This window comes from Aythya fuligula, chromosome 3 (genome assembly GCF_009819795.1).
Source record: "Aythya fuligula isolate bAytFul2 chromosome 3, bAytFul2.pri, whole genome shotgun sequence".
Lineage (NCBI taxonomy): Eukaryota > Metazoa > Chordata > Aves > Anseriformes > Anatidae > Aythya > Aythya fuligula.
The window spans coordinates 79,274,100-79,297,166 of NC_045561.1; the positions used below are offsets into that span (position 1 = coordinate 79,274,100).

Consider the following 23,067-nt stretch of genomic DNA (forward strand, 5'->3'; position numbering starts at 1 on the left):
TAAGTTATTTGTGTAATGAGCATGAATTAAATGGATGTATAATATTGAAAAAGAAAAATAAATATGTTCAACTTTTTTTTATTTCTGTGGTGCTGTATTTGGCAATATCCAGTGAGGAAGAGAGGGAGAGGAGAGGAGAGGAGAGGAGAGGAGAGGAGAGGAGAGGAGAGGAGAGGAGAGGAGAGGAGAGGAGAGGAGAGGAGAGGAGAGGAGAGGAGAGGAGAGGAGAGGAGAGGAGAGGAGAGGAGAGGAGAGGAGAGGAGAGGAGAGGAGAGATGTGTGCAAACTTTCTGCTTACAGGAATCAAAATTCATGAGAGAAGTACAAACCATAAACATTTCTTCCAATGTAAATGTTTTTTTTCAAATTTAAATTTATGTAATTAAAGTCTTCCTTGTCACAACAAATGTATTAAAAGCTTACTAGAGGTCTTTTTTTTGTTTTCTTTCTTTTTTTTTTTTTTATTAACTCAAACTGCTACTTTACTTCTTCAACAGGAGTGAAGATTAAGGTTTCAGAAATCCATGTTATACTTCTTGTTGTAAGAAAAACACAAGACATCCGATAAGGCTGAACTGTCAAAATAAACACCTTTCATCTTTTCTAATTAATTTTGTGTGGGCACATTTGCAGAGAAAAAGGGCACTCTTCAAGAATTTAAATTATCATGACAATATTTATTTTTATGTAAGAAAAACAAATCTGAAAAAATCAAAATTTTCCCAGCCCTACTATGGAATTCTGCTACATCTACATTTTTGTTGATCATTTTTTCACTTAAATAAGAATGCTATATGCACAGCAGGAGAGCATGAATCCTCAGACCTTTGTTCTGAGGACCTACATGCAAATTAAATAGTGTTTATTCTTGATTCCTTGCAGAAATGAACTTCATCCTTGATATGCAAACTTCCAGACCCCATGAGACTCCTGAACAAGACTGAGACACTAAGACACATGCCACATACCTGGAAGAATGAAAAAGGCAAGTTCCTAGAGCAGTTCTTCCAACCTAGAAATTCTGTGATTTTGTGATTCTGTGATAAGTGTGGAAATAATCCTCCAAGAATGTGATTTTCCCAGAACAGATGGTGTGTCACAGGCTCCAGGAGGACACATGGACAACTAAGCCTCAACTTCCCCTGCTGAAGCTCTAACTCCTGAACCAGGGGTTCAGCTCATCCCTCAGACCTTGCAGCCATATAGCCCTGCAGTGGCCAAGTCACAGAGCCATGGCCTTGGGGCTTCACTTGGACTGGTTTCAGGCCTCATGAGTATCAGTGATTGTAACATGGCAACCCTTTCTCTAAACAAAGGCACAAATCACAGCTCTGTCATGAAAAAAAAAAAAAAAAAAAAAGATAGATTCATAGGATTACATACTGCAACATGGGCAGAGTTCACTCCAGATAAAGGCACACAAAAGTAAATAACTACAAGTACCAATCTACATGCTCCACATGTTCTTGCTTTGACTACAGGCAGGAAACTTCATTAATACAGTTAAGAGGTGATTCAGCTAACCACAAAGTGGCTACTTAGCTCTCTAGGCACTGCTGACAGTACAGGACATAATGGGAGCTTACAAATGTAGCACACACATGGCCACCTCAGAAATGGTGCCTTTGTCTGCAGTGGAGCTGTCCCAGCCCATCAGTCACTGCAACATGCTGGCCCAGCACTGAAGAAACATGCATGCCATCTTCCTCTCTAAAATAAATAATTAAATAAATAAATAAATCTTCCGAATTCACACTTCTTGGAAAAACTTTCAATTCCATTAAAACAAATGGAGCTGTATTTGTTTAAACCAAGTCTGCATGTATCCCAGGAGGTCCATCTATCCAAGCATGGACAGACTAAAACAGAACATAGGCGTCAAGATACAGTCACAGCTGAGCAGCTACAAGAACAGCAAAGCAGTCAAAAGGATGCTCGTAGTATGGGTTTCAGAACGGAAACAGTTTGGCATGGCCTAATGAACTGTGTCAACTAGAAAAACCAAACCTTCTGACAGGTGTTTTCATACTGGAGTAGAGGTTTCGTTGTGGTTACATTTACATGTTGAAAAAAAAAACCCTACGCATGACATTTTGGTTAAGGGTGCATACAATATATAAGCACTTCTGAATATATAAAACACTTTTAAAGGATTTTTGAGATCAATAAATGAGTATAGCAGAATGTCACTGTGCTGTACCTGCCATCAGGTAGAAAATTGTATTAATATTTGAAAAAGTCAAGAAAAAATATTCCTGGTGATGTGTCTTTTGAAATTATCTGAAAAGTTCCACTAATTTCAAGTTGTTTGCATATTCGATTTATGTCATCACGTATCAAATCTCATTTTGTAATTATATAAGAAATCATAACCAAAAAATAAATAAATAAAGAAAATCTGTTTAGGTGCTCAGGGAAGACAAACTAGTTTAATCTGTTGTCCATATAATTTTTAAAGTTATATACTACTGTTATTGTTTTTCTTTTTGAAAGCTGCTTTGATTTATTACTACTAACATATAGCTACAAAATGAAAGCATAGATTAAAATGTCTCCTACTTGACCTTTTCACAGACATCCCATGAATATAAATTTTAATTTTATGTATTCAACAACTGCTGGCCAGGTTATACATTGCAAAAAGTATTATTTGAAATACTATTCCACCATATGAATTACATAGTTCCATGGCAAATGTTATTGGTTTTTTGTTTGTTTGTTTGCTTTATGCTAACAGGCATTTTAGAAACCATTGGATTACCTCTACAAATTTATGCTACTTGAGTGATTGCAGAGTTATATAAAAGCTCCTGGTCTATGACTGGATGACCTTGGCACTTCATCAACACAAGAAATACCCTGATATTAACTTTTCCCACAAAACAAATCTTGACTTTATGTATTTAGAGATGAAACATCAGTCAGCTATTCATGCACAAAACTTTGTAAACAAATGCACAACAACAGCAAAAAGCACTTTCCTAATTCTGCTGGAACTTTATTCTTGTTCACATTTGCAGCACTTCCACTCTTAGCCTTGTCCTTACTTCCCTCAGGCACTGCAGTCTCCATAAATTCTAAGTTACCTCTGCTTGGCACAAACACAAGTAAAATATAGTAATGAGCTGTACTGAATGGAGGGGCCACAACCTCCCCAGGCAGAAGTCTACACCCAAAAAGACCTCCCAAGGACTGGACAAGCTGCCCAGACCCTCAGTTGCAAGGAAATCCTGAATCTGGAAGTCCCCCTAGGGCCCGAAGGCAGAGATGGATGTTGTGAGTGCAAGTGTGCCCAGATGGATGAACATTTTGATCAAGTCATGATGTTGCAAAAGGAGTTCACCAGTCAGTGTAGTATCCAGGATTCTGAGCAAGGGATTGGTACATAATATTGTGCACTGACATGGGCTGAGCAACAGCCCTGCCTTAAGTCCTGTCAATAGGAAGGCAAGCCAGGTTCCAACCTTGAGCTGATGGGCTTGACTGACTCACAAGACAATGGAGACCGGACCCTTGTCTCTCCTTGGAGCCAAAGGAAGAGTCTTCCCCTTGCCCCCAAAGTGCCCCTATGCAACAGATATGATACCCTGGGCCTAGAAAAAAAAAAAAAAAAAAAAAAAAAAAAAGGAGTGCATGAGTCAAGACCTAGGAAAGGTCAACTATATGTAGTTGGACCAACCAACCACCTGTATTAGAACCTGTGCCACCAATAAAAGTGTGAAGGGCATTAACAATTGCAGATTCCTCAATGAGAGGCACTGAAGCACCTATTTGTTATCCAGACAAATTCTCTAGAGAGGTTTGCTGCCTGTTGGGGCCTGCATTTATGATGTCACAAAGAGACTACCAAGCCTGGTAAAGCCAGAGTACTACTACCAATTCCAGCTCTTTCTTGTAGGGTCAAAAGAGGCTGCAATGAACAGACTCTAAAGTATCTAAAGGGACTGTAGATATCCCTCAGAAAGATGTTGAAGTGAACGGGAGCGCAAGTACTGTTTTCCTCTATCCTTCCAGCTGGAGAGTGGGACCCAAGAAGAAGGAGAAGAATGGATCAGGTGAGTAACTGTCTGTGTGGCTGGTTCCATACACAGGGTTTTGGGTTCTGTGATCTCAGATGTACCTTTAAGAGAGCAGGCATTTTGACATCAGATGGGTTGCACCTGAACAGGTTGGGCAACAGATTGGTGTTTGGGAAACAAACTGGCTGGACACATCAGCAGGGCTTTAAACTAGATTCACTGGGGGAAGGGAAGTGACAGAGAAGAACCAGGAGGCACTTCAGACAGCAACAGGAAAATACCTGTGAATTGTCCCAGAGGAATTAGGGAGGGCTCCTCTTAAAATTTGGTGCAGCTGATAGCCCAGCTGAAGTGCGTCTACACAGATGAATGCAGCATGGTAAACAAGCAGAAAAAGTTGGTGCACGTAGAAAACTATGACCTAATTGTTATCACAGAAATCTGGTGGGATGAATCACAAAGCTGGAAAACTGAAGTTGAGGGCTACAAGATTTTCAAAGGTCATGGAAGGAAGAGTGGGTGCGTTGCCTTCTATGTTAAGAAATGTATAGGTTGCAAAGAGCTGCCTCTCAGAAACAGCCACAAACAGATTGAGCTTTTGGGTAAAAGACCAATAAAGGACCAGACCAATAAAGAACACCTTGTGGTTGGGGTCTACTACAGACCATCTGATCAAGGGAAGCCTGTAGACAAGGCCTTGCTTCAGTTACAAGAATTATTCTCACACGCTCTCATCCTATTGGGGGATTTCAACCACCCGGATGTCCACTGGGAAAAAAACACAGCAGGCCGTAAGTAATCCAGGAGACCCCTGGAGTGCATCAAGGATAAATTCCTGGTCCAGGTATTGACAACCAACCATATGAGAAGTGTTACTGGACCTCCTGCTCACCAGTGTGGACAAACTCATTAAAGAGGTTACAATTGGAGGCAGTCTGGGCTGCAGTGACCATGCTTTGGTTGAGTTTGTGATCTTGAGAAATATGGGCTTGGCAAAGAGCAAAGTCATGACTCCACAGAAGAGAGAATTTTCATCTGTTTAAAGAGTTAATGGATGAGATCCCCAGGGACACTGACCTTAGACACAGAAGAACTGACCAGAGCTGGCAACTCTTTAAGGATCCTTTTCTTAGAGCACCAAATGGCGCTGTGTCAGGCTGGCGGGCGGTCACCAGTGGGGTCCCTCAAGGCTCCATTTTAGGGCAGGTACTTTTCAATATTTTTATAAACGATCTGGATGTAGGAATAGAGGGTATTTTGAGCAAGTTTGCTGATGACACCAAACTTGGAGGAGTTGTGGACTCAAATGAGGGCGTAAAGGCCTTACAGAGGGATCTGGACAGGTTGGAGAGCTGGGCGATCACCAACCGCATGAAGTTCAATAAGAGCAAGTGCCAGGTCCTGCACCTGGGACGGGGAAACCCTGGCTGCATGTACAGACTGGGCGATGAGACGCTGGAGAGCAGCCTAGAAGAGAGGGATCTGGGGGTCGTGGTAGACAGCAAGTTGAATATGAGCCAGCAATGTGCCCTGGCAGCCAGGAGGGCCAATCGTGTCCTGGGGTGCATCAAGCACGGCATCGCTAGTAGGTCAAGGAAGGTGATTGTCCCGCTCTACTCTGCGCTGGTGCGGCCTCACCTCGAGTACTGTGTGCAGTTCTGGGCACCACAGTATAAAAAGGACATGAAACTGTTGGAAAGTGTCCAGAGGAGGGCTACGAAGATGGTGAAAGGCCTTGAGGGGAAGACGTACGAGGAACGGCTGAGGTCACTGGGCCTGTTCAGCCTGGAGAAGAGGAGGCTGAGGGGAGACCTCATCACAGTCTACAACTTCCTCATAAGGGGGTGTCGAGAGGCAGGAGACCTTTTCTCCATTAACACTAGTGACAGGACCCGCGGGAACGGGGTTAAGCTGAGGCAGGGGAAATTTAGGCTGGACGTCAGGAGGGGGTTCTTCACAGAGAGGGTGGTTGCACACTGGAACAGGCTCCCCAGGGAAGTGGTCACTGCACCGAGCCTGTCTGAATTTAAGAAGAGATTGGACTGTGCACTTAGGCACATGGTCTGAACTTTTGGGTAGACCTGTGCGGTGTCAAGAGTTGGACTTGATGATCCTTAAGGGTCCCTTCCAACTCAGGATATTCTATGATTCTATAATTCTCCATCTCCCTGTGTAAGAAAGTGAGCAAGGATGGCAGGAAATCAGGATGGCTGTGCAAGGACCTGCTGGGCAAACTGGGGCATGAGAAGGAAATGCAGAGGCACAGGAAGCAGGTACATGTGGCCTGGGCAGAGTACAGGGATGCCATCTGGATATGCAGGGATGGGATCAGGAAAGCCAAGACACAGATGGAACTGAGCTTGGCAAGAGATGCAAAAAAAAATAATAAGAAGGGATTCTATAGGTACATTGGCCAGAAAAGAAAGACCAAGGAGAGTATACCCCCTCTAATAAATTAGAAGGAAAAACTAGTAACAAGAGACATGGAGAAGGCTGAGGTACTCAACAGCTTCTTTGCCTCAGTCTTCACTGCAAGTCAGGCTTCCCACATCTCTAATTTCCCTGAATCTGTAGATGAGGGGTGGGGGAAAAAAGTCCCTCACACTATAAACAAAGAGCAGGTTCAAGACCACCTGATGGAACTGAAGAGGTACAGGTCTAGGGGGCCTGGTGACATGCATCCTAGGGTCCTGCGGGAACTGGCTGATGGAGTTGCCAGGCTTCTCTCTATTAGTTAACCTATCAGACACATGCCTGCCCAAAATGAGAACCTCATAAAGACTTGCCAGACTTTACACCAGCTGTGCCAGCTTCTCATCAGTTCTTTTGCCCCTCTTTACTTTCTATTGAAGCAGATTGATTTTTTTTTTTTTTCTGAATTATATTTTTTTCTTGGAATCAGTTACATCAAAACTACATCTTCAAGCCCCCCTATAGTGATGTTCCTGTAGTGATGTTTCCTATCATATCCATAAACAACAAATTTCTTTCCTGGTTCACAACAATTTTCTGATCTTTACACAGGCCCGATAACATCAGAATATTGTTTGCAACTCATCCTACAAGACAGTGGAAAAAAAAATTGTACCTCCTTGTTTGCTAGCTTTTTACTATGCTTTGAAGTGCTACTTTAAGTTTCTGTTAATTGTAACCACAATGGTACATTAGTAAACAAGAACACTTTCTGGGAATTATCATTTCAGCCGTCCCAGAGAAGTTTATTTTTTAAATTTAGTCTAAGTTACACTATGCGTCCTTAATGAACTGTGGCCTCCATGGAAATAAGCCACCTCCCTCTTTTACACCCATGGAATAGGGGCCTCCAACATGCAATTTACATATTTTGCCAACTGAATCTTTTCTAAATTACACTTATTTGAGGTGCTTTCCAAAGTGTTTTCAGTTTCAGCTTGAATATTTGTTTGTCTTTAAAATTTCTCAACTATTTTTTCTGTCTTTGGCCTTGTTTATAAAGGTTGTACTTATAAAGATAGTGAGAGTAGGAGCATATAGTTTCTTGCCATGAACTCTTTGTAAATATTACTATAGAACATTAAACTGCCATGGTTTGAGGCAACTTAATCCTTTCTCAATACCATGTAAAATATTTAATACTTTCTGCATACTGAGTGTCCACAAAAAAGCAACAAATTAAAGAAAAACAAATTAAATGTAAATTCACAGCCTAGCACACTTCAAGCCATCTATTTCAGTTAATTCTTTGCAACTGAGTTTTAGTGATGATATGCCAGCAACCCCCAGAAAAGGTTTCATTTTCTTATCTTGCTTTCACTTTCACTGTCTTGACTCTGGAGCTGGTACCTCAGTGAGAGAACCTTATTACAGTAACGACCAAATGTGACACACAGCAAGGATTAAAATGTTATCCAACTTGTACATGCATAAGCAGGCTCCCTGGAAATAGAATTCAGAATGATATTTTCATTTTCGAACCTGTATTTTCCTGCATCTGAGCAGTCAATGGAGCATCTTCTTTTCTAAGTAAGATCCAATTATAATGAGAACTTAGATTGACAGAAAACATCATTATAACTGAATGAGCTGTCAAATCCATGATTAATAAGGTTCTTCATTTAAGTTCAACAATAGCAACATCAGGCCACTGCCATATTATTATTCAATAACTTCTAACATTTATAAGAAGATTTACTTTCCATTTTGGAGGGTAGAAGGAAGTCTCTCACATTCAAATGTTCACATGGGGCAGAAGTGGTTTCAATATTTCATGAGAGGATTTTATCTCCGTGTTTTTTGAAGATGAACACTAACAATAAGCATTATGCAAAACCTAAGCCTGCTGTTTAAGGAGTTAGCTTCTGTTTTCCTCCTAGCTTTTGTATTTTTGCATCCATTTTCTTACTGCCTGAACCATGACAGCAGAGCAGGAACATCAGCAGTGTTAGAGGCTTGTGGCCTGGGTGTCCATAAGGTCAGATGTTGACTGACTGTACGGAGTACAACTAAGAGACAAATCAAAACCACTCTGGTCCTTCTCTATTCAGTGAGGCTCAGAGCTGCAGATAAAAAGCAGACATTTCATGCTCACTACAGTGTGTGTAAGCATTTTAAATCATTTTACGTCGTTTAAGCAGATTTTATTTTTTCTGTACACTACTTTTCCTTTTGCTACATATGGAGTGGTAATTCGTGTCAAGAAAATGGTTGATATTAATAAACAAGGGGGAGATTTGGGAGTGTGGCCATGGGGGTCGGAAAGCCCCGTGGTTAATGATAACATTAGACTCTTAACGATGAGGCCATCAGGAATATAAAAGAGTTTAGAAGGAACAAAGAAGGGTGATTCAGGAGACTCCATCCAGTCTCGGGTTGCTTGTTCTCCAGCCGTTAAGGCAGGGAAGTTTCTGGGTGTTTGCTGTTGTTGTTATATTCAAAGTTGTTTGACCAATGAAAAGTTGTTTTGAAAAGAACTGCTGTGGAGAGAAGAGGGGAGCCTGCCCTCAAGATAAAAAAAAAAAAAAAAAAAAAAAAAAAAAGAGCAACACGATGAAGTTATGTCATCAATAAAGAAGCAGAAAGAAGGAATGAAAAGGAACAGGCTAGCAGAACGGAGACCAGGCTGGGAACAGGCACATTGATCGCCTCATGAAGATGGGTTCGGCCAAACTCAGCAAACTGCTCAGAGAAGCTCGTACAGAAAGTCGCTGGAAATAGGCGCACCGGAGCTGGAAAGCAGCTCAAGCTGAGAGAAACAGACCCGTGCACACAACTGCCTCTCGCTGGTAAGCAGTTGCCCATTATAGGGAATCATACATCCTTGGAAACAAAGACTGTCCTGGTAACCTTGCAGCTTATTCTCTTCATTAACAATCAGACAGTTTATGGGACCAAATTGAGGTCAAGGTGTGGGACTCTGCAAATAAAAACGACAAGGTGGCAGTGGGATTGCTCAGCACCTGGCTAGCAGTCTCTGAGGCCTTAAAGAGCCATGTGGGACCACAGTCAGAAACGTGTAGTTTGCCAGACAGTGAGGGAACTGGTCCGCCCATCCTTCTGCTACACCACCGGACCCCCACCGCTACAGCCATCGAAGGCTTTTGCTGTTACGCCCCCTGTTGACCTGGACGTACCTTTTGATCCAGACTCTATTGGCCTCGAAAAGGAGACGGATATGTTTTTCTTCGATTCGGGAAGAACGGGATACATAAGGCCCAAAGACCGAGTTGCTTGACAACTTAAAGCAAGACATATTGTTCAAAAGGAATGGAAAATGGAGACTGTTAAGTCATGGAACTTAAAGGATTGTTTGTTACCTTTTCTGATTGTATAGGAATACTCGGGTTTAGTATGTAAAAGCAATGTTCTGTATATTTAGAATGTTTTATGTTCGTGTGTGCGTGTTGGCGCAGCATAGACTCCCTGCACACCCAGCGCTGTTTACTTGCCTTTTATACCTTTTATAAATATTCCTTTTATAAATATTACTAAATTCAGATTGAGTTGAAACTTCATTTATAACGCTTTTTATGTGAGAAACAATGAGGTCAGGATAGTTATAAATTAGGATGTTCACAAGGACAAAGTGTCATATTTAGAAAGAAAAATCCTCAAAAAAAAAAAAAATCGTGTAACGAAAATGCAATTCTCTCCATCCTATATAAATTCTGCCTTCCCATCCCATTTCACAATTTGATAGAAGATAATTGGATATCCCATTTTTGTTTAACTAGTTCTCAATTTCACATTCCTAGCATACTTCCTTAATCCTCTCTTCCATCCTAATGGGGATGCTGCTCCATCACTACAGGCAGTATAAATGATTTGGCTGTAAAAGCTATGTGTGAGGGTTGACTTGGAAAAATGGCCTTTTGGGTCAGCATTCATTTATACATCATCAGTTATGTTCCACTACTTTTTATCCAAATATGATCCATCAATAAAAAATACATATATAACCCACACTGTAGCAATCTCTTTCCTCATTTTCTTTCTTTGCTGACACCTTGTATGCTTACACAAACTAACCTTTAACATGCAACTTTTAGTTTAATGCTATCATCTGTCAAAGTCCTACAGACTGGGGAAATTTAAGGAGGCATTCTGAGAAGTGTCTCAATTTCTATCCATAACCTTTCACGTCTCTAAAACTCGCTGCTACGTTCTGTAAGCCACCAGGTGAAGACATGGCTTAAGATGCTAGAGATGCAACAGAAGGTGCAAACAGGGAAGCACAAAGGCTCACGTCTTCCACAAGAATAAACTTTGAAGTGGTTAACAAAAGATCAAGCTTAAAATGTGCTAGTGAGCTTCAAGGTTAACACCTTGCAAAGTTATATGGGACAAGTTCACACCTCTCTTCTTTCTTGTTTCTTCCTCTTTCAAATATCCACACTTCAGAATTAAGCTGTCCTAGAGACAGCCAGTTTCATTTTGCACCTGTTCAATTAACTTTCAGTTGAAAACTTTTAAGTAAGGTTAAAACATGTCTGGGTATTTCATTGTCACTATTTTTCTGTTGTTACTGAGGTCCTTTTGTGGTAGCCAATGAATAAAAAAAAAAAGGAAAATGAAAAAGCTTTATATATATATATATGTATAAATGATGCCTGTCTCTATAAAACACCCCAGAAAATGGGAAAATGAAGCGTTATGTCCCATTTCATAGAGAAGACAGCTACATGAACAAGTTGCTACAAAGTAAATGAGTGTGGATTTACAGCTCATTAACTACTCCATGGCAACTGTCTGGGTGGTTAAGGCTCCAGAGTAAATGTGAGGTAGCTCTGACCCTTACAGGAGGGAGGGAATGTATCTTGCATTTACCTGAGATTTAAGTATCCATATAGAGTAACTAATGAGCTGGAAATCCACACCCTCGCTTCACACATGGCAGTTCCTTCATGTATCTTGAGGCAATGATAGTTATGCGATTTGCCTCCTGTCACAGAAGGGGCATCTAAAAGACAAAGTAATGTAACCCAGACCTGAGGAGCTTCTGCCAACCCCACTCCTCACATGGCCAGAATTTTCTTGTAGAGCTGCTGTTCAACTGCTTGGAACATCTTCCTTCAAATGAGATCACTTCACAAGCAAACTCAGCTACTCTTTTCCTTGTTCATACTGCAGAACAAGAACATACCACTTCTTATGTAAAACAGGTGGATCAGTAAAAGTACCTCTAGATACAATTCTTAATTTCACATATAGAATATTATTATTATAATTATATCATATATCTGTATATGATATAATAATAATAAAAAGATGATATGGGAGAAGCTTTATTCTGCTTTATGCATCAGATTTCAACCTCTTCATGTCAGATAGTGTCATTCCTGGTCTTTTGGAGCTAATCTGGACTCCAATGTTCTATACTCTAAGCTTTCTTTAGCCACAGTGCTGCCCATCAGGGTAGTGCATGGCACGCCACAAACTAACAAAGAGGCTTTTTTTTTTTCCCTTGCAGTGTTTCCTGCCGAGTGATATTCTGATAAGACTCATCATGCTCTTTCAAGTGAATCACTGATACAAGCTACTGTCTACAGCCACTGTAAGCCTGAGAGCCATGCTCTGATTTTTCAGTGGCACCACTGGAATGACAATAGCTATAACTACAGAATGACTTGTGCCTCCTCGAATCCCCTGTTGCTATGTACACACGTATATATATATATATATATAAAAGAACTAATGGGAGGAAAATTTGAACCACAGTTTTGCAAGATATTGCCATTTAAAATATTTACCAGTAAAATTATTTAATGTCTTAGGATAGAACAACAGAATAATGATGTTAAATACTTTGACAACATTCTGTCTAAATTGTACATCTCCATCCACAGAGAAAAGAAATTCATTTTCTCAGTACAGTCATTAAACTCTCCTATAGTAATTGATAAGCCTCACTATTAATTTTATTATCATTCTATTTCTAATATTGTCTATGTACTAACATATTCAAAAAGCCCAGAGCTGGGATTGTCTTTCCAGGTTTTAATGGGTTTGATGAGTCTCTCCCTGGCATTCTCCATTTCCTTATAATCGTTGAATTCCTCATTGTGAGAACTCTGGAAAATGTGAGTCATGCCTACAGATACTTTGGGCTTTGACCCTGCTGTCACACTGACAGCAAGTTTCTCATTTCATTTCATAGGGCAATGTATTTCAAACCATAATCCCAACCTGTAGGGATACTTCCAGTTCTGGGATGTCTGGCTATGACAGTACTGAAAAAGCCTGAATTTCATGAAGAAAAGCATAATGTGAATGGGAAATGTTAGTACTTTCTTTTACACTGACTGTATTCAACAGTGCAGTGACTCTGATGTACATCCTTGATGTACATATTTTCTTTTTTTTTTCAAAAAAAAAAAAAAAAAAAAAAAAAAAGGCTGCTAACAGATTGGGAACCTGCATATTTGCCCCTGCATGTCACTCGAGCATATTGCTCTCTTACTGGGTTATCCTTATCCTCAAGTAAAGCATCCAGAGAATAATTATTTTAACAGAAGTTCCCATGGCTGACTGTTAAACTGCTCAACACTGTCTCATTTGTGCTACTCCGCTGTAAGTGCCTGTGCATGCCCAGTAGAGAATGAAGTTTTCAGAAACTGGACTCTGGTCCTTCTTATTTCAAACCTCATCAGTCACCCTGTAAGGCTCAGGACCCTTGCACTGCCCAAGCAGCAAACAGGGCTACATCAATGCTGCCTGATTGAACAGGTTGGTGCCTGTAAGCATTCGTGGGCTCCACTTCAACCTGTGCCAACAAGCTATTTCTCAAACTGCTCCTGGGTACAATCTGGGCATTCAAACACCCCAAGGCCCACTCCAGAATGCAGTTTGCAAGCAGCCAAAGCTGGAGACTGAAAGAGTTACTAGCAGAGACATCAGGCATTTTATGCCAGTTGGTCCTCAGAGCCCAGAAAAGTCCCTGAATGTGTTTAAGCAGCCATGTGATAAGTGGCACTTCAGCAGCCAGCTATCTGCAGGCTTGATTTTCTGACCTTCTTGCTATGAAGAGAAGGGCAAATTAAGGCAGTGCAGACTGGATAACAGTGACATTGGAAGTCAGATGGCAAGGAACCCGGGCTGGAAAAAGCATTTCAGATCCCCCCAAGTTATATTTTTTTGGAGATTTATTCTGCTGCAGTGCAACAGACTTATTTTTAAAAAAAAAAAAAAAACTTTCTTGTCCAACTTTGTATTATACAAATATACGATTTTATGTTGTTCGCTTTCTGCATGAGAGAAAAAAAAACATTCCAGCCAATTCTGCTCCTACTGACGTTAATGGTTGTTGGCTTAAACACGCTGTCCAGTATTTTCCTTCTTATCAAGGGTGCCGTATTTTTATGCGGTTGATATATATATTTTTCAACTAGGCATCCCTTTTATTTTGATATTTCTTATCTCTTTGTTCTCCAAGACATTCACTTTTAGCTCTAAATTATGCAATTTGCTTTTAACCAGTTGGCATTTACGTCAGTCAGCATATCCAAATGTTCATCTGTATTTCCTTAATTTCATGTACTGTATCAGCAATTCCTGCAGCAGTAATGGCTTTCTGCAATGAGACTTACACCTCAGATTGCCCTGCTAGTTTTTCAGGCAATTATCTACTGCCTGTCCTTCTGGCAGGCACATTGCTATCTTCCCCATTTTATTTTGGTTTTGAGAATAACATCAATCTACAGTAAGTGCCTACTACAGACTTGATGCTTCTCTGTGGAAATTTTATGCTTTTCATATTATTTAAAAGAGAAAAGGATCTTAATACCAGTTCTTCATACTGAGAAAATTGGAAAAACTCCAGACCTTTTTTAGCTGGGTCTTCAGGGTTTCCTACACCTTTAACTCCTTCCTCCTGATTCATACAAAGTCTATCAGTGGTTCCAATCCTCCATCATCCAGATCAGAGCCATCATTGCCTGGTCTAGTTTTCACAGAGACCTGGGACACAAAAGGGGATGGCACACATGCAGGCCTCAGCCCAATGTGGTATCAAGATGCACAAAGGGTTGCCAGGAAATGGTCATGGTCCCTCATGTATAGACGTAGCTATAATGGTCTCTGGAACAGGTCACCAATACAAAGTCCTTCAGCTGGGACTCTTCAGCCTACAAGAAAGCACAAAGTGGCTTGACACTTGTCAGCACCTACAGCCCACTCCAGTTTTACTCCTACAAACCTGGCTGAAGATCAATGCTCTGCTAAGGTTTGGAACATGTGCTGCTGGGGAAGGAGATGAAAACCCATGTGTAACTTAGGATGTTTCTGTAGCTCCTGTCTGACAATGGCTGTGGCCTTGGCTTCAGCTCGCTGCAGGACTGAAGAGCAAAAGGAGGAGGATGTTTTGGAAGAAACAAGCTTCTCTGAAAGCTTGACATTTCCTTGGGGAACCAAGGACACAGAGGTCTAGGGGGAGCTGAAGGGCACTGACAAATGCAGTGTAGGGGGACTCAAGGCACGTAGGTCTGGGGAAAATCAGGCATGTGTCAAAGGATGGGTGTTAGGAGGAGAAGAACCCTGCAGCGCATTGTGTGGTGCTTGGAAGAATGAGAATCTGTGGCATGGGGGAGTGTGGAGGATTTGGAGCCTGACTCACCAGGCAAGGCCACAGTGGGGATGAGGTTTTGACAGATTTCAAGAACTGATCCACAATGACAAGGTGGGCTGGTCATAAGCATTAAGGGCTGTTCTTCCAGCCTTCCCATCCTATTTATGAGGGATTTACAAAGCTACTGGAAAGTAACATGGAGAAATTACATGGGATATGTGGAGAGAGAGGGTCAAAGGTTGCAGATCAAGGGTCGAGGAGAGGAGAGCTTTTTTTCAGTGGGCATAGAGATGGAGGAAGAGGAAGCACTGCTGCAGCCTCAGAAGCCACAGCACTACGCTTGTCAGAGAGAAACCCTCCTCATGCTTGCACATGCATTTTTGCATCCACTAATGAACTACATTTCCCTACCTCATTTCTAGTGCCAGAGGATTATTAATTCCTGAAGTCTGTTCATATCTGCTCCTTTCTGGCTTTTCTGCATGCATTTCCTAATATGTATTTATTTAAAAAGGTTAGTAATTTGCTGCACAGAAGAAATATTTGTATTAAACCTGCTGTATAAAGGCCCCAAAACCATGAAAAATGCTCTGGAAGCAGAAAAGAAATAGTTAGGAGGAAGGAAAGAAGGCACTGCAGGAAAACTCATTTGCTGAAAAATGCAGCTTATGTCTTATCAATTTAATTCCAGATAAGTCTTCATTTTGCTGTGAAGACAGATGCGATAAATATGTTAATGGCAGATTTCGGTAGTTCAGTTTGTAGAACTGTAAAGCCAGATGGAAGTGATAATTTTTCTTTCATTTTAATTTTGAAATAAAAAGCAAGAAAGCAAAAAAGTTCCTGATATCGTAACACTGTAATGACTTTTTGAAGGATAATGGACCTTAGCATTGAATGACGATTAACTATCATGCCCTGATACTTACTATTTTATTAAATTCCAGTTTCCCTTTCTGGAATTCTCTCAGCTTTCTTGATAGAGCTGAGCAGATTACTGCCTGTGACTGACTTTTCCAGTTCCACATTCATAAAGGTATTTAGCAGCAATCCCAGCTTGAAGCTTGTGAGTATTTCACTGATACTAATGTTCCTTAGGCTAAATACATGCCTAAGCAGACCACTGAAAATAGCCCTGGTTGGAGCTAACCTCTCTTATTGTTAATCAGAAGCCAAATGCTGATTTTACTTATTTATTTATTATTGTTCCTTAGGAAGTGCATTTAGTGCCTTTGAAGAGCATCAGGAATAAACTGTTGTTTTCCACAAATTGATTACCATTCCCCCAGTACTAACATTCATTTTTGAATGAATATTCACTCATATTTGGTGAGATGTATTTTTTCAATTAAAAGAGTAATAATAATAAAATCTACTTGGGGGACATGGCTCAAGTGAGGAAATGTGGATTTCCTTTGTGTGCTTTATCCCAAGTTTTGCCATTCAACAAAGGGTACAATCATTTTTTCATCACCATCCTTGACTGGTGGTAGAAAGCTGGTAGGGTTTGTGAGTAGAGGTGGCTAGAGATAGCATTGTTTATTAGAGTTTAATCATTCTTAAATACCAGATTCGTTCTGTAGTTCAGTGCATGCTGTTTATTTCATTTATTTAGTTTGCATGAATTTTCTTGGGGGTTTCTTTTCTTTATTCAATTAGCAACTAATGCAAAACAGCAAACATATGTGGGCTAGATGTTTCTTAACCAAATAAAATGACGAGATGAGAGGGAAAAGCAAGGTCTACAGTTCCTTGCAGAGGGGAGAGCAGGGATCCCCAGGCTCTGGAATTGAAAGCTGCATCAGCAGGAGCTGAGCCAACTTAATTAGCCTTGTGAAGAGAGTGGGCAGAGGGTTTGGTTAATGCAGCTATATTACATTTGAGAATTCATCTGATGTCTCTGGACTTTGCTGTACTGTGCAGACATACCTGTTTCTGTAGTACTGCACCTTGCACACAAGCTGAGGCAGTTTGTGCACTCATCTGAGGTCACAGTCCATACTTGCTGCCAGTTTCAAACAATTCAGTGACTAACATGACCAAAGACACACAGGGAAATGTGGGCTGTATAGTCCTGTTCATGGCCCTAGTGTTCCTGTAACCAAGGCCAGGGAACAGCATGCAGAGACAGCTGGAGCTTCTCCACAACTCACAACCTTTCTGGAAGAGCTAAAAAGTGATCAAAGCAGAAGCCATAGCTAGAGGTGACCCCTCCCTGGCAGAGCATCCTTCAGCATTGACATAAAATAACCAGATCTTGGTCCTTTGTGGACTCATGCAGCAGCAGCATTTAATCTTGGAGCACCAGGCCAAGCAGAGCTTCCCAGCCAGTGAGCAAGGAAGCCAATCACCACCCTCCATCACACAGGCAAGCAGGGAGCTGCTTGCAAGAGGAGCCATGGCAATTCATGCATCGCTAAAGCTTATTCCAGGCTGCCACTTGTCAGGCTTAAGTTCAGCTCATTAGGACACTTGTCTGTTATTTATGCAAATAAGTCTACACAGAGTCACAAAATATGCAAAGTGTGCCATTTATCAGTTTGGCACCATCTCCAACTTTCTGAACCCTCAGACATCCCTGTTATATTTAGAAGAAAATGCAGTCTCCCCTACCACTGTTGCTGGCAGAGAGGCCAAAGCAGAGCTTATCAGCTATGATCCACGTCCTCTCAGAGGACTTGCTGTGCTTGGGATAGAACAGATAACACATTCTCTCCGACTCTAAACCTATTACATTAACACTCAGGATGTTTAATCTTATGAATAAGGAATCTCTACTTATTTAGTCTTTCGAGGAAGATTTATGAATCTGCATAACTCAAAGCATTCTGACTGCAATTTATGACTTATTTATAACAAGCATGTGACAAAATATGTCCTCTGGAGCTGTCTGCTTAAATGTGCTTCTTTGTTTGGACAGTTGCAGTCTATGGTTGCACTCATTCAATGAATGTGCAAAGGAACCTCAGCCCATCCCTCCCTTGTGCTTACTGCTCTCTCCTTGGTTCAGGAAAACAGTATTTTCTGCATGAGTCTAGTCTAGAGCCAACATCTACCTGTTGCTCCCTACACAGAGACACCAGTCACAGCAGGAAGTCTGAGTCCCCCTGACCATACAGCTCTACCAGAAACATAACAATTAGGGAATTCCTCCCCAGCTCTGTACCACAAGACAGTGCCAGGTTGAAGGCCCTGTTAGCCCCAGGGCCTAGCTTCTCATCAGTCCTCCCTAGTCTAGCAGAATGGCTTATTTAAGCTGCTACAGGCTTCACTGTATGCAACGTTTTGCTGTATTACCCTTATCTGAGGGACCCACCCTACCCCCTTCACTTCTTCTACAGTCTGTTGCAATTACCTCCCAGGACCTCTGTGGAGCTGAGGACCTGCATGGGGTGTTGGAACTGGCATGATGGGACGGACACTTCCAGCAGGGAAGGAAGGGGACTCATAAAATATCCCCTTTCAAGGCTGCTAGAGTTGGAACTTAGTTTGATGGCAACATTAAAAAACAAACTAACAAACAAACAAAAACAAAACACCACAAACAAAAAACCCACCACCTTACCCCGCACCACCACCACCACCCTCCACCCAAATACAATGTCATGAGTTATATCACTTTTAAAGCACAGCACAATCACTCTGCCGTCTCATTACTCGGCCTCAGCCAATGCCTGAAAGCATTTCCAATGTATGCCTGTCTCCCTCCACAGGAAACTTGCATTTGCATGAGACAGAGAAACTGACCTACTGGACACTCTTTCACTGAAGTTCATCAAACTGCCTTTCTTTAATTCTTTCAATTTATGCAAGAAAACTATCATGGGTTGAACCCAACAAGCAGCTGAGCACTCACCCAGCCGTTTGCTCACTCCATCTCTGACATCAGGACAGGGAAGAGAAAAAATGAGAAAACTCATGAGTAGATGTAAAAATAAATTTATAAGTGAAAGAAAGAGGAAGAAAAACAAGTGACGTCACTCAGCACCTCCCACAAGCAGGCTGATGCCCTGCCAGTTTCTGCACTATGGCCACCCTCCCAGAACAACCACTCTGCTCCATTTCCTTGCTGGATGGACAGACTGGGAAAGAAAAGGTCTTGATGCTGTGCATATACTGCTCAACAACAGTCAAAACACTGGTGTGCTATCAACACTGTTTTAGTTACAAATTCAAAACACAGTATCTCACAGGCTGCTGTGAAGAAAATAAACTCCATCTCAGCCAGACCCAATATAAAAATTAATGAGCAAACGCATTTTCTTAGATTAATCACTAAGAAAATTGTCCTAGAAGGGGCACTTAACTTTCTTAACATCAAAAGTTATTCTAAAAAAGCTGCCCTTTTTATTCCAGATCTATTTGCCACTTGGGTATGTGCAAAAACATGCACTCAAAAATATCTATACAACCTGACTTTCTGTGAATTTAATTTGGCTGTTTCCAGCTGAGTAAAATTCTCTTAACAAATATCATGAAAACATATGCTACCCCTTAATAAACATTTAAATATACCCACTTCAAGTCTCTCCCTTCACTTCTGCATTGGTGCAATTAAGGACTATCTGTCCTAAATTATAAGGCCAAGCTTTCTGCTGTGAGTCGGCATGGTTCCATTGTTTTTCACGGATCAATTAGCACACACTGGAGATTTTAACCATTGTTGTCTATAATGGCTAATTTGCCTATTACAGGGAACTGGGAGCCATCTGTATACAGTACTATAAGGAAATGGAGATTATGAACCTACAGAAAATGACTTATGATTGTAAGAGATTCAAAGACATAGACATGGTGCAATACCTTACCTTTGTAGCCTGTAGTACATCAGATATAACTTGCTTAGATACTGCAGAAACAGGTTTTGGTGCAAGTGCTGCTGGCTTTTTGGGTGGCCTGGGAGGTGGATGTAGGGTTTGGTTTTCAAATCTTCGTACCATATAGTATTCCTCTTCGCTGATCTCTTCCACTGTTGTCTTAGTCATGGGAGGTAAGACTGCCTGGACATCCTTGCTGAGCAAATGGACTGACATGTTTAAGCGATACACAGGAATCTCCCAGCTCTCTACTGGACTGCTGGCACTACTGATCAGCAAATAAGAGTCTGTGATTTCTTCTTCAAGCTGCAGACCAGGTACAGCAGCCAAGACATCCTCCTTAATGGAAAGGTCCCTCACAGACACTTTGACATTAAAAGGCAAACGAAATTCTTTGCAAATCTCAGAAAGCTGGTACTGCTTCTTGTCATGAATCACTTCCACAAAGCCACCTTCCATATACATAGGCAGGAGCACTTCCTTATATGTATCACTTAGTATTTGTTCACAAGCTAAAACATCTATGACTTTCTTTCTTCCCTCGTACAGAACTTCACTAGTCTGACGTTGCTGAACTAGAAATTGATCTCCAACTGAAACAGAAAAGAGCTCTGTATGAGGAGAATCAAAAGCTTTAGTTGCTACGACATGAAGCTGTTCCCTTTCACTTCTTGCTATCTCTAAGTCATAGGCAGTTGGAAACTCCCGAGGTCTTCTCTTGAACTTTCCTTTGTAGGTCATAGGGATTAAAAAATGTCTTTTGGGGGAGTCACTTCTGATCTCGGAGGCTAGGACTCTTGTAGCCTGGTACTTTTTGTAGATGACAATCTCTTTCCCTATATGCAATAAATTATAAGGTTTCTGTCTTCCTAAAGGGCCCTCCATTACCTCAGCAACCATGGGAAATTCCTTACTTGTTCTCTCAAATACATCTTCCAAAGACAGTGGCTGAAGGAAAGAGCTAATATCGTAACAGTCTGTTATATCCTTGACCTCAACATCCAAATCAGAGAGGATATGAACTATGTCCTTCCGAACTGAAAACAAAAAGAAATACATTCATTTTGTTTGTTAGTTTGTTTTCAAACTGATATTGGAATAAAATATACGTGTCATGTTAGCCAGATACAAAAATTACCTTCCCAGTGTGTGCAACTCCATATATGCCTGTACAATTGATTGAGCCAGTCAAAGTCTAACTGTTTTAATTTGATATGTATGGCTATCAGATATGCAGCAGACCTCAGAAAGGAAGAGAGAAATGAAATGAGATAACATGAAAATAATGTATGTAAATATACAAAGTTTAAGAAAAAGGAAGAGGAAAAATCCAGTTTGCTATCTTTCTTACAGCACCTCCAAGTTTTTAATTATCTATTCCTCTTACCAAACACTTTTAATTGAGTACAAGATGTATTTCTATTCTTTTATTTCATAGTAATTTGTGTTTTCTTCTAACAAATGGGTGGGGAAACACTTTTAATTAAAAAGAATGTTTGAACCCATTAACATAAGAGGTTGTTATGGCGAATCTGGGACAAATAACTTTTTTTATATTTGTAAGAATAAAGAAAGCATCAATAATTATTACAAAATAATATGACTTTTCTTAAAAGGGAAAAACGCTTGTATAACAAAGTCTAAGTTTACTATTACTGAATGAGGAAATTTCCACTATAATGGTCCTCTGTGGATCTCTTGTATTTTTTTCTGAGGCACCTGGTTTTATTTACTATCAGAACTGAGCCATTGTCTTTAACAGTCTGACAGGGAACAACAACACTTTTATCACAAATGAACTTGCAAAATTTTGGATGTAAAATTTCCAAGCTCAAAACTGACTATGCAATTAAAGTTTGTTGAAGAATTTGGCTCCAGATCAGTGGTACCACAGATCGCTGACCAAGGCAGTAAAATTTAACAAGCAAATATTATTTAATGGCTCTCTTCATTAAGACTTACGCTGCATAGACATGCACGCATGTATAGTATATGCTGGTCCCACACTTCCTTGTAGCAGAACATACTAATATTTTATACCTAAAAGTTAGTATCAGACATGTATTTTACGTAACAGACTTCTATGAGAGTGATTCAGGATTTGTTTACTCCCACTCTACTTTTCTCATATTAAAACACTCAGGTGACAAATATCCTGACCACCACAAAGAAAAGTCAATGAAGGAGGAACAATTAGAGAAAATGAAAGAGAAAATGAGCAACTCAGGGAGTACCAGATACAAAATTTTGTTCATTATTAAGAATGAATAAAAGTACAGAGGATTCCTGCTCACAGCCTGTGAAAATGTAATCTTCTATCCCTCTTATCAGGAATCCTTTTTATTTAATTGTGGATAGTATTTCTCATACTTTATCTTATGTCTATTTATAGTTCTAAAAATGGTGCAAATGCATTTTTCATGGTCCACAAGAAAGTAGTTAATCATGTACCATGAAACCTACTTTTGAGGTTTGTATTAAATAGTTACTTAGGGCATATTTAATGCTTCTTAAATGTTGAGCACACTATGAAACATAAACAGGCACACAAATAAAATCTACAAATAAAACTCTCATTGGAATATCTGATTGGAAGACAACCGAATACGAAACATTTCTAAATCTTCTAGAAGTTTTTTAGAAACATTAAATTCTTACTGATCCTGAATACATATCTAAATGGTCACAGTAATACACTTAAGTGAATCCAGCTGGAGGAGAGAGGCAAGATCCCTAAATATAGCTAGAGCTGCAGAAAACTAAATATTTTATCTTGTGAAGATATACTTTCCAAACTCACACATTAAACCACATAGCAAGCACCGTGGATATCTCATGAAAAGCATTTAGCAACTATTGTGATAGCAGTCTCTGCTCACTTTTATTTCTTTCTCATGTATTTTATCTCTTTACTTATGTCATTCCCCAGAGAAACTTCCACTGTGAAACTTTCCTGCTTACTATCCTCCTGAGTGACGTATTTCTCTCAGTATTCCATTTCTGTGGAGTTTAGTGGTATGTTTCCAGTAGAAGGAACAGGCAGCAAAACCTTCCCAAAAGCTAAGCTCCTGTCCTCCAAACTCTAACAGGTTGGGTGTATCAACACGAAGAACTGCAGAAATTGTCTAAGTGTTTGGTGCTGTCCTCAGGCAAGGTCGAACATTTTAGTTTAAGCTGATTTTTTGCTTATGTA

At 40.5% G+C, this 23,067-nt stretch overlaps 1 protein-coding gene across 1 annotated transcript in view; it reads right to left on the reverse strand.

The window, feature by feature from the left end:
- The window catches only part of THEMIS (thymocyte selection associated), a 91,260-nt gene that overhangs the window by 40,891 nt on the left and 27,302 nt on the right, over nucleotides 1-23,067 (reverse strand). The window contains exon 4 of the mRNA XM_032185405.1: nucleotides 19,866-20,911. Coding sequence (XP_032041296.1) covers nucleotides 19,866-20,911 — 1,046 coding nt within the window. The remainder of the gene's footprint in view (nucleotides 1-19,865; nucleotides 20,912-23,067) is intronic.